General features: G+C 57.0%; 6 protein-coding genes across 6 annotated transcripts; 5 read left to right on the plus strand and 1 right to left on the minus strand.

Moving 5' to 3' along the window:
* Positions 1-98: 98 nt before the first annotated feature.
* Positions 99-1211, plus strand: FES1 (hsp70 nucleotide exchange factor fes1; the record flags this gene model as incomplete). The annotated part of the gene is made up of 1 exon (XM_060264955.1): positions 99-1211. One exon carries the CDS (start codon positions 99-101, stop codon positions 1209-1211), a length of 1113 nt encoding a protein of 370 aa, XP_060120938.1.
* Positions 1212-1244: 33 nt separating this feature from the next.
* cut9 (anaphase-promoting complex subunit Cut9) lies at positions 1245-3826 on the minus strand (the record flags this gene model as incomplete). The annotated part of the gene is made up of 3 exons (XM_060264956.1): positions 1245-3280; positions 3427-3568; positions 3701-3826. 3 exons carry the CDS (start codon positions 3824-3826, stop codon positions 1245-1247), a joined length of 2304 nt encoding a protein of 767 aa, XP_060120939.1.
* A 435-nt stretch (positions 3827-4261) lies between these two features.
* MJAP1_000991 (uncharacterized protein) lies at positions 4262-4755 on the plus strand (the record flags this gene model as incomplete). Its single annotated transcript, XM_060264957.1, has 2 exons — positions 4262-4633; positions 4735-4755. The coding sequence occupies 2 exons, from the start codon at positions 4262-4264 to the stop codon at positions 4753-4755; spliced, it is 393 nt and encodes a 130-aa protein (XP_060120940.1).
* Positions 4756-6343: 1588 nt separating this feature from the next.
* Positions 6344-6757, plus strand: MJAP1_000992 (uncharacterized protein; the record flags this gene model as incomplete). The annotated part of the gene is made up of 1 exon (XM_060264958.1): positions 6344-6757. One exon carries the CDS (start codon positions 6344-6346, stop codon positions 6755-6757), a length of 414 nt encoding a protein of 137 aa, XP_060120941.1.
* A 2678-nt stretch (positions 6758-9435) lies between these two features.
* MJAP1_000993 (uncharacterized protein) lies at positions 9436-11098 on the plus strand (the record flags this gene model as incomplete). Its single annotated transcript, XM_060264959.1, has 3 exons — positions 9436-9495; positions 9561-9700; positions 9730-11098. 3 exons carry the CDS (start codon positions 9436-9438, stop codon positions 11096-11098), a joined length of 1569 nt encoding a protein of 522 aa, XP_060120942.1.
* A 154-nt stretch (positions 11099-11252) lies between these two features.
* On the plus strand, positions 11253-11570 carry MJAP1_000994 (uncharacterized protein; the record flags this gene model as incomplete). The annotated part of the gene is made up of 2 exons (XM_060264960.1): positions 11253-11462; positions 11538-11570. The coding sequence occupies 2 exons, from the start codon at positions 11253-11255 to the stop codon at positions 11568-11570; spliced, it is 243 nt and encodes an 80-aa protein (XP_060120943.1).
* Between the last annotated feature and the right edge of the window lie 9 nt (positions 11571-11579).

Raw genomic sequence — 11579 nt, forward strand, 5'->3', positions numbered from 1 at the left:
GAAGGCTGGAGAAAATCGGCGAAGGTTCTGTGGGGATCGGGCGCACAAGGCCTTTTCCTACAAAAAGTCGCTCGCACGGATAGCCCCGAACTTTCATCATGGCTGGAAACAGAAACGCAGATGAATTGCTGAAGTGGGGCTTGCAACATGCGCCGACGACGGCCGACGGACAGTCGTCTGTGACGCAAGTCACTGACGATATCGCAGCCGGACGCCGCCCCGATCTCCAGGACCCGAATCTGTATAATGCGATTATGGGCAAGAGTGAGGCGCAGATGATGCAAGAAGAGCTCACGGTGGCTATGGACACGAGCCGCTCAGAAGAAGATCGCTCCACTGCCCTCGACAACTTTGAAATGCTGATCGAGCAGGTGGATAATGCCAATAATATGGAGTCCATGCAAATGTGGCCACCGATGCTCAGCTTGCTCGGCGCCCCGCAGCCCGAGATCCAGCTCCAGGCTGCGTGGATCGTGGGCACTGCCATGCAGAACAACGACAAGGCGCAGGCCGTTGCCCTCGGCCACGGCGTGCTTAACCCCCTTTTGACACTGGTCAAGTCGCCGACGCCGTCGGTGCGCAACAAGGCGATGTATGCCATTTCCTCGCTGCTCGGCCACTTCCCTGCAGCTGTGGCACAGTTTGCCGAGAAGGATGGCTGGACGCTGCTCAACGAGGCGCTACAAGACTCGAGCATCGTGCTCCGCCGCAAGGTGGCCTTTATGCTGAACCAGCTCCTGGTTCAGGACCCGAGCGACCCAGCGCAACCTGCAATGGACGAGGACACAGAGTCGACGGCGACGGCGGTTGCTCCACGCGACTCCAAGCTGCCGCCGATGCCTCTCGAACAGGGTCCCGCGACGAAACGTGTCAAGGTTAAGCACCCTGATGTGGCACAGGCCCTTCTCGAGAGTGGCATCCTGTCCACTCTGCTCGACTCGCTCCTGCCCAACGGCACGGGCCCTGCAGCCTCGTGCAACAACGAGCCGACGCGCAATGACCTGGACTATGCGGAAAAAGCAGTGCAGGTCATCTTTACACTCGTGGACAAGAGCCGCCGCGCTTTGCCACTCCCTCACGACAAGCTCCTTGCGCTCGCTCAGGACCTCGAAGGACCTGCACAGGACGCGCAAGGTGGCGCTACGACGCGCGCTGATGAACTCAGTGTGGACCAGACGGCTCTGCAGTCGTTCAAGACCACGCTCGCATAAATGGGCATAGATAGACATGTACGATACCCTATATTACCTTGACTCCTCCATGATTGCCGATCCTTGTGTGTCATCGTACGAGTACACTTGCGCCTCGGTGTCCGAGGGCGCGTCCCATGGCTCGCCAGGCTCGGCGTCTTTTTTCAATAGACCCGACGGGAGACCTTCTGCGACGCGCGCATCCAATGCCATATTCAGCAGCTCCGTGCCAATGGGGTCGCGAGGATCAATACCAAGTCCTTCGTGGTACCAGTCGATGGCGCCGGCCAGGTTGCCTTGGCGCTGGGCGCACATGCCGAGCGCGATGTACGCTGCGGCGCAGCTCGGGTCGCACTCGATCACGCGCAGCAGACAGCTGCGTGCCTCCTCGTCGCGGTGCATACGGTTGTACGTGAGGCCCAGATTGAGGTGGACGTGGACCCAGGCGCTGGCCGGCTGCTGCGTCGCTTCCGCAGCAGTGATTGCGACGCGGAAGTGCGCGAGTGCCTCGGGGATATTTCCGCTCTGGAAGGCGGCCACACCGCGCTCGTTGGCACACAGGGGGTCGTTTCCAAGCTCCTCGGCGCTGCTGTTCAAGAAGATCATGGCGAGATTCTTGTTGCCTTGCAGCAGATGCTCCATGCCGATAAAGAGGCGCGGCAGCCCACTGAACTGGAACTTGCGCGCGGCAGTAGAATAGGCCGTGATGGCCTGGTCGGACTCGCCTTCCATCGAGAAACTGTGGCCAAATGCGATCCACGACGGGGCAAAGCGGGGGTCTAGCAGGGATGACTTGCTAAAGTAGCGCCGCGCCTCGGTCCAGCGCGCCGCACTGGCGTACCAAACACCGACCGCATACCAAGCCTCGCAGCTTTCGGGGTCGGTCTCGGTCAAGCGGTGTGCCAGCAGGAAAAGCGCGGGACGCAGCCGAGGAAGATAGTACATGCACGCGATGTGGATCGGCAGCGAGAGTGTATAAGCGGGGTCCAGCTTGAAGATGTGGCTCGTGACAAGGTAGGCATCTTCATAGCGTAAACTCGCATAGAGCTCCTCTGCAAGGCTAAGCAGTACATCGGGACTCGCCCGCAGTGCGGGATGCTCTTGCAGGAGGAGCTGGCGCGCGTGTGCAGCACGCTGCGCCATGGCAGCAGTCTGCTTCGAAAGGCGCGCCGTATACATCAGCCGCACCCACTCAAAGTCGTCCGCTGCGCCGGCCTCGTCGCCAGCTTGAGCGACAAACTCGAGCGCCTGCATAAAGTCCCACTGCTCGTCGGCTCCAAGTAGATTTCCGTCGATCAGCGCTGTAAAGCTGTCGTAGTTTTTTACATCGAGAGACAGGGCGAGCATAAACGACTCTTTTGCCTTGGCGACTTCGTCCAGGCGCAGGTAGATCTGTCCTCGCAGGTGGCATACCGACGAGCTGAGCTTTAGGCCGCCGTCTAGGGCAGGCATCTTGACCGAGTGCTTTCCACCACCCGTCCAGCGCGTATGATCTTCACCAGTGAGCTCCAATGCCTCGTGAAACTTCCCAAGGCGCACTTGGCACTGGGCAGCGAGGTATCGGCAGGGTGTGCTCCAGTTCACGAGGCAGGGCCCGCGCTCGCTGTTGCGTTCGTCCGCGAGAACCACGCGCTGGATTTCTTCGTCAAGGGCCATAAAGGCAGGAGGGGGGCGTGTCTCGACGTGGAACGGGTCCTGCGAGCATTCGGGCGAGGAGGATGGCTCGCGCTTCCTGCGCCGGGAAACACGCCGGCCTTGGGAGCGCGCCATTGGGGCGCCCTGGATGCCAAGCATATTGTCCACTTGCAGAGCGTCTTCGTTCGTCTCTGCGTAGGAATCCTGTCCATCACCGCTCTTCCGGATCGACTCGGGGAGGATGCTCTGGGCGCGCGTCGCCTCCAGCGCCTCGTGCAAGGCATCCGTCTGCGGCGCAGGGGGCGAAGAGGCCTCGCCCTGTGCGTTGTCGGGCTCCGTGTTCACTGCACCGCATCGCAGCGGTGTCGTAAGGAGCTGCTCGGCGCGCGCATATTGGTGCGTGAGGAAGTAGGCTTGCGCAAGCCAGTAGGCGTCATTGTAGGCTGTCTCCGTCGCTGTGTCAGTCCATGGGACGTACGTTCGAGTGCCACGACGTGCCTTCCCCAGAAAATTGCCGTTTCGTACATGTGCTGCTTCATGGCGTCGTGCATCCATCGGCGCATGCGAGCGGGCAACGTGCTACGCCCCTCGGAAGCATCACTGCTAACGCGACTCTCGGACGCGTTCTTTTCGGGCGACGACTCCCATTGTAGTGGGGGCGTCTCGTCGTGAATGATGACGCTGTTGTTAGAGTCTTCGGATGGTGCCCGCGTCTCAGAGAGATTGCGGGGCGCAAGCGGGCGCTGCGTAAACGGGGCATCGGTCGAAGGCCGCCGCGGCAGGTCTCTCAATTTCCCTTTGAGGGGCGGAGGTTGGAGCAATTGCCCCGACTCTTGCGGTCCCAGGATAGGAGTGCGTAAACTATGTTTGCGTACGTCCGAGCTGTGCCGCACCATGGGAAGCATGGGGCCTAGTTCGAGCAGGCCACTGTTGCTTGCTTCGTCGTCTTGGCGCACAACACTCATGCTTCCATCCATATTCATCATTCCAAGATGCTTCATGGCAGTTGGTAGAGGACTTCCGCTACCTCCTAGTCCTGCAAGAGGTGAGGCGGTTGTCATGCCGGGCAACTCCACCGATGTCCTCCGCTTCTTCATGGTGTTGGTTGTCGGCGATCCCCGATGCGCCACGCGTATATCGGCCCGATTGGAGAAATTCGGCCAATTCTGTCCGAAGGGTGTCGCGTCAAAACGCGTAACGGTAATCACGCTTCTTTTATGGCTCCCCCGCGGGCGCTACGGGCGAAAACGAAAGCGCAGCCAGTCGCACCCTATACCTATCTACAGGCCCCACGCACTACACCCGTTCCACAATCGCCAGCTCGGTTGCCGCTACGGGAACACAACGCAGCGTACCATCGTCCCCAGCTTCTCGACCAGCTCGAGGGCATTGACCGGCTTCTGACATGGTTCGACAATGAGCAGCACGTGCGCAACATGCCATGGCGCGAGCAATGGATTGACCCCGACGCGCCCCTGGCCAAACGCACACGCACAGACACTGACGATACCCCCGAAGAAGGTGTGCGCGAACACCTCAAAATACGCGCGTACCAAGTGTGGATTTCCGAGATTATGCTTCAGCAAACGCGCGTCGAAACCGTCCGAGACTACTGGCAAGCGTGGATGGAGCGCTGGCCGACCATCGAAGCGCTTGCCAAAGCGTCAACGGATGATGTCCTCGCTGCGTGGCGGGGGCTCGGCTACTACAGCCGCGCCACTCGTATTCATCAGGCCGCACAGCTCGTCGTGCAGGACCCCGAGCTGCAAGGGATGCTCCCTAACCAAGTCGATGAGCTCGAGAAAAAGGTACCTGGAGTAGGGCGTTATACGGCCGGAGCCATTTCGTCCATCGTCTTTGGGCATGCGGTTCCCATTCTCGACGGAAATGTTGCCCGCGTACTTAGCAGGCAAACGGCACTCTATGCTGACCCCAAGGCAAAACAAACAGTGGACCTACTTTGGGAAATGGCGCGTCTGTTGGTGGAACGCGCCGCATCGCACACTAACACGGACCCGATGCGTGTCCCCGATCGCAGCGCCACTCCCGGAAAGTGGAACCAAGCCCTAATGGAGTTAGGGAGCACCCTGTGCATTCCTACGAAGCCAGACTGCGCGTCCTGCCCTATTCAAACTACATGCTCAGCGTTTCAAGAGGTATGTGTGCATGGGCGAAATTAACGCACAGGGTAAAGCGAACGCAACACCTCCTGTATCTCCGACGGCGATTCCGCATGTCGATATTGAAGACCTCTGCACTTTATGCGAAGACTTGCCAGAGCCTGAAGCCGAATCTGACGCTCCAACCCCTACGGCCAAAAAGAATGCTACGCCTACGACCGCAGCCACGCCAGGAACGAAGCAGAAAATGAAACAGACCACGCTGTTTGGGATGGGCCCTGGCGCCGAAGCGAACACAACACGCAAGGGCACCAATAATGAAGCGGTGAATGCGCCCTCGCCGCTTACGGCCGCCACTGCCTATGCACGCCAATTCCCCAGAAAAGCCGCCAAGCAAAATGTCCGTGTGGAGGTACGGCTCGTGTGCATCTTGCGGCTGCATGCAACACCGTCCGAAGCACAGCCCGAAGATAGTAGGGGTGAGGGGACAGCCCCACTTTTCTTGGTGCAGCAGCGGCCGGACAAGGGCCTGCTTGCGAGCCTCTGGGAGTTCCCCACTGCGGCTGTGCCGGAGGAGGAGGCGGGTGACCTCACCGAAAAATCGTGTCGCGAGCATGTGCATTCGTACCTACGGGGACTACCTGTGCCATCCTGGGAAGACAGCAGCGAGCTTGCACAGTGCACGATCCAGCGGACAGGCCCTGTCCAGATGCTCGGTCGGGTCAAGCATACCTTTAGTCACCTCCAGTGGGATATGTGGGTCTGTTTAGTTGACCTCGCACCCGGGGACCTGGCTTGTTCGCCGCGGCATCCCGACAAAAAAAATCGGCCAGATGCGAAGTGGCTTTCATTCAACTATGTAGAATCGGTGACGATGGGCACTGGCCTCCGACGGTGTTGGGCGCTGGTCCAACACGCGTGTAGTATCAGAATCTAAGTGTTCTTTGGCGATTCGAGGGCACAGCCCTATAACAAAAATCGACGTATGCGTAACATTTTCGACCCTCGTTGGTCATGCCTGCTTAATCACCCTGAAGTGGTATGTCACGAAGGATGCACATATCTCACGCGCATAGATTACATAATCACACACATCATGATCGTATTCTTCCATGATTGGCAGGATTCGGTGCATTGATGCGATGTCCGCTCTCAACCCGTCCCCGCTTGCAGGCCTTCCAGACCGCGTAGCGTTTGCTGTGCAGTAACACGCGCTAGACCCTTGCCCCGTTTTAAATACAAAGCGACTGCGCGGAGCTGTGTTCTCTTCCATCCGCCCTTCTGTTCCTCAAGTCACAGAGCCCTCCCACCTTCACCACCCAAGAAACACGACTGGTCGTGTCTCCTCTTTACACTCAAGAACATAAATACTAACCTGAAACCCTTCACCTTTAAGAAATGAAGTTCACTACTGTTTTCGCTGCTGCTCTGGCCGTTGCTGGCCTGGTCTCTGCTGAGGCCCCCCTTCGCTCGCACGAGCTGAAGGCCCGCCACGCTACTGAGAACAACCTCGAGAAGCGCGGTGGTGGCAAGCTTACCTGGTACGCTGGCTACATGCTCGACAACCCTGCTTGCGGTGGCTCGACCCCCAACGACGGTGACCTTATTGTCGCTGTCGCTCAGAACGGTGGCTACGGCTCCTGCAACCAGAAGGTTCAGCTCTCGTACCAGGGCAAGTCTGTCCAGGCCACCATCCGTGACTACTGCGACGGTTGCGGCTACGGTCACTTCGACGCCACCAAGGGTCTCTTCAAGCACTTCGCTGGCCTTGATGAGGGTGTCCTGACCGGTATCGACTTCAAGCTTCTCTAAGTGGCTTTGAGCACTTTTATTTGAAAGCAGAAACATACTTTTCTGTCGGGTTCCTCGGGTTTTTTTTGTTATGGGTTTTAACGGTGTTGGTGCTTCCTTGCTGGTGCAAGCCACCCATGTGACGTATCCTCTTCACACAACTAACTGTATGGATAGGATATCCTTGTGTCGACTCTCTGTTGACACTGCTATGATGAACGTTCTGTGACTATCGCTTCTTCCGAATGATGGGCAAAACATTTCTCCTTCTGTTTCATTCTTACCCCCCTTTCGCACGCTTTTTTAGATTCCTTTCAGTTGATCGTTGGCTGCTGGTCGGCCCATGGTCCTTTGTTCAATACAACACTTTTGCTACTATACATATTGGTACCCACACCGAACGTTGTCCCATAGTGTCGCTCGTGCACCAATCCGTGCTCCAATATCATGACGATGTGCTTGGCATACACGTTGGGCAGAGCTGGGCGTTGTTGTTACATCCAGGCAGAGCGATTGCGTGGGGTACTTTGCGAGTTCCAATAGTGGCTTCCCGCTTGCTGCAGCGCACCAAATACACTAGTGCCTCGCTCGGCCAAATCCCCAAGCGAGACATTGCCCAGTTGCTGCATAAATGCTTGCGGCGCCAAAAATGCAGAGGCGTTTTGCGCGGCACCCAGTGCACCCATTGCACTGATTCCTGACCCCGTAGACGCCTTCCTGGCCTGAAGAACGGTTTGAGCTGCGTGGTGTTAGTATTCTGTAAAACGCTTCTCGCATCCACGAACCAGCCGACACAATCTCATTAATATTGGTATCCAAAACAAGACCTCCTTGAATGACTTGATCAATAATGGCATGGACCTAAGGCGTGTCAGCATGCCTTGCTTGCACCATACATACCTGGTCGAAATGGAAAATCAGGTCCAATTCGCATACATTTTCAAAGCACCGGTCAAGTGCCTCAACAATCACCTGGCAGTGTTAGTATACCGTGCGCCAAGGCTTCATACCTGAATCAAGTCCAGAATGCCAAGCTCACTTTCGCTCTGATCCACGACTAGGACAAAGTACAAAGTCGCATAGTGACGATAGATGACACGAAGTTCATCATCAGGGCGCCAGCGGAGTTTTGATTTTGTGCTAGGAGCAGTCTGCTGAGAGGAGTAGCTGATCCACGGGTCACGGTCGTCATCATCTGCGCGCGATTTGGCCTGCTCTTGGGATGCTGCCGCCGCATTAGGCGCGTTCCTCGAATCTTCGCTTGCAGCCTTCGTCCATGCATCCGTTGCAGGCGGCGGAAGAAAGGGAGTAAGTTCAGGGGCATCCAAAAAGTTGCAAACGGTCTTGTCGTCTCGTCTACTAACCAACTGGAAAATGAGTTGGATCAGAGCCTGCTGCCTGTCTGTCGGCAGCTGCGAATAAAATTTGGTTATCCTGGGGTTTCCATAGTTGTTGAAAATGAGCACAGCTCGGATCGTCATGGTTCCGCTGCGCGATTCCGCAACGAGACACGAAAGCGACCGTCGTGCCCAGGCGTGGCAACCAGGGCCTCGGATGCTGACCTCAGCAGTTCTCATTCTACGGCCTCCACTACGGCCTCCACATGGGGAAAAGTCTAGCGGAGGGTGTGTTGGTTGCTGGTGTTGGTAGGAGGTCCGTAATAGTACAATCGCGAGGCCATATCTTGCAATAGCCAGTCCATACCTTTTGTCACATTTTCGCCTGTGGCCGCACTGCATGCTTGGATTCGCCACGAATGGGTTTGAATTTCGTCGAGATGGAGGTGCTGTAGGGGTGGTCAGTGCATCGCGAAGCAGTACGTACTTCGTTGATCTGCTCTGGCGACAATGCACCGGGTATATCTTGTTTATTGGCGAATATGAGTAGACTTGCTCCAGCTAATCTCTGAAAAAGAGTCAGTAGGCCGAAATCACGTACTTCTTCGCCAAGGAGCGTCCAGAGCTCTGCGCGACAGTCCTCCATGCGGAGTGGGTCGCTGCTGTCTACCACCCATACAATCGCGTCGGTCTTTTCGAAATAGTTTCTCCAATAGGGCCGCAGTGAGCGTTGTCCTCCCACATCCCCTGAGCGCGTATTAGTATCTCGCCGACACAACGAGAGTTCACGTACAAACATTCAGTGAATACCTGGGCCACGTCAGCAAACCACGGCTAATGGTACCTACCCTTGACACATGAAGGTCTTGATCGAAAATCCAAAGGTCGGACTAACTGTGTCGATCGGCTCATTCATAAGATGTTTCAAGGTGGTCGTTTTCCCAGCATTATCCAGCCCCAAGAACAAAATTCGAAGTTCCTTGTCCTTGTCTAAAAAAATCGAGTCAGCACCTGTTCCAGTTTGCGCAAATATTTACATTTGTTTTTCTGTATCACTGTGAGCAGCCCCATCGCCTCAGTCTGGGCTTCGTGCTGCTCTGGAGCTCCGCAGTCTCCGTACGAAGTGCGCCTCGTCACCACGTGGCCTCACTCGTTCCCCGGCAGCTAACCGGTCGAGTTACCGGCACGAACAGCCCTTCCCCACTCTGCCGAGAATTCGGCCGAAATTGCAGCCAACGAATGCGAGTGTAATTGTTTGGCAATCCGGCCAGGTGGGGGGACAGCCCATCTCCGCCTTGCCACTGAAATCGCGCCAGTTTGGACAATACTTCTTCATCTTGTCCACCGACTAGAAAGCTAACCATGTCGGCCCAAGCGTCTCAGAAGCAGTTGAAGCGTTACTCGCGTGACGAGGTCGCCAAGGTATGTACATTCAGAGCCTCGCATGGCGCTCCCCCTTCCCAAGAACATCTACTAACTCCTCCTAGCACAACAAGGCTGACGACCTCTGGATTGTGATCGACACCTTCGTGTACGACCTTTCCGACTTTATCGATGCCCACCCTGGTGGTGAGGCCGTCCTCCTCGCTGAGGACGTCGCTGGCCAGGACGCCACCGAGGTTTTCTTGTACGTAATCTTGCTCGCTCACCCCTCAGCGGCCTGCACACCATGGCCAACCTTATGCGCCCCAACCACCAGAAGATGATCATCGGTCAGATTGAGGGTGAGGAGTCGGAGCTCCGCTACCCCAAGGCCGGCGACTACTCCAAGGTGCCCTACGCCGAGCCCTCGTGGCTTGTGCAGCCCTTCCGCACCCCCTACTACACCGAGTCTCACCGCAAGTTCCAGCAGGAGATGCGCAAGTTCGTTGACGAATACGTCTCTCCTGTTGCGCACGCTCGTGAACTGGACGGCAAGCGTCCTGACGTTGAGCTTGTCAAGCGTATGGGTGCCAACGAGCTCAACCCCATGCGTATGGGCCCCGGCCCCCACCTGAAGGGCCGTAAGCTCTTCGGTGGCGTCAAGCCCGAGGAGTTTGACTACTTCCACGAGCTGATCATCACTCAGGAGCTGGCTCGCTGTGGCCAGCGTGGTTTCATGGACGCCCTTAACGGTGGTATGGTTATCGGTCTCCCCCCGATTCTCAACTTCGGTTCGGACGACCTGAAGAAGGAGATTGTCGAGCCCGTGTTCAAGGGTGAGAAGTATATTGCCCTTGCTGTTACCGAGGCCTTTGCCGGCTCGGACGTGATGGGTCTGCGAACCTACGCCAAGAAGAGCGAGGATGGCAGCCACTACATTGTGAATGGTACCAAGAAGTGGATCACCAACGGTCACTTTGCTGACTACTTCACCGTGGCTGTTCGCACTGACGAGGGCTTCGGTGTTATCGTTGTGCCCCGCTCGCTCGGTGTCGAGACCCGCCAGCTTCACACCTCGTACTCGACCACCGCCGGTACCGCCTTTGTGATGTTCAACGACATCAAGGTGCCTTCGCGCTACCTGATCGGTGAGGATGGCATGGGTATCCCAATTGTCCTCTCCAACTTCAACCACGAGCGTTGGGTCATGTGCTGTGGTACCGTCCGTGGTTCCCGCGCGATTATCGAGATGCTCATGAAGTGGATCAACCAGCGCAAGGTGTTCGGCCGTCCCCTCACCTCGCAGGCCGTCATCCGCCAGAAGGTCGCTTTCCTGATTGCCCAGGTCGAGGCTTGCCACGCTTACCTGGAGCACATCACTTACCAGATGAACCAGATGAGCTACAAGGAGCAGTCCAAGTTCCTTGCTGGTCCCATTGCTTTCCTCAAGGCCTACTCTACCCGTGTCTCGCAGGCTGTGGCCGACAACGCCGTCCAGATCATGGGTGGCCGTGGCCTCACCAAGACTGGTATGGGTGCCGGTGTCGAGATGTTCCACCGCACCTACAAGTTCGATGCCGTCCTGGGTGGTACCGAGGAGGTCCTTGCCGACCTTGGTCTCAGGCAGGCGCTCCGCTTCTACCCCCACAACGAGAAGCTTTAAATGTTGCATACGAAGAACGGATATCTAGTTTCGATCTAGGAACGCGCATCTGTGTAGCTCTGTAGGAAAATGCAGGACGAGCTAGGAGAAATGCCACCCTTCCCCACAATCGATGACATAATCCACACTACTTTTTTTCTGAGCCGCCACGGCGATGGGCAAAGCGCCGAGCACCAAGTCTGCGGCCCGGCTGCAAAAGGCGGGTACCACCAAGACCAGCCAAGCGGCACGAAAAGTAAAGCAGGCGACCATGAAAGCACGATCGCACGCGTCGTCGAGCAAGGCACGGGATAACAAGCAGCGCGAACAGCTCGACGATATGCTGTCGCAACTTCAGCAGGGTGGCGAGGAGCGCCCGAATCCGGTACGTACTTCCTGCGTGATTGACCGATAGCTCAAGGACGCACGCAAGTCAGTCCGCCGCACCAATGTGTCTCAGGCTCTGGATGGCTTGGAGCAACTGCACACCTAACGATATGCA

Source organism: Malassezia japonica, chromosome 1 (assembly GCF_029542785.1).
Source record: "Malassezia japonica chromosome 1, complete sequence".
NCBI lineage: Eukaryota > Fungi > Basidiomycota > Malasseziomycetes > Malasseziales > Malasseziaceae > Malassezia > Malassezia japonica.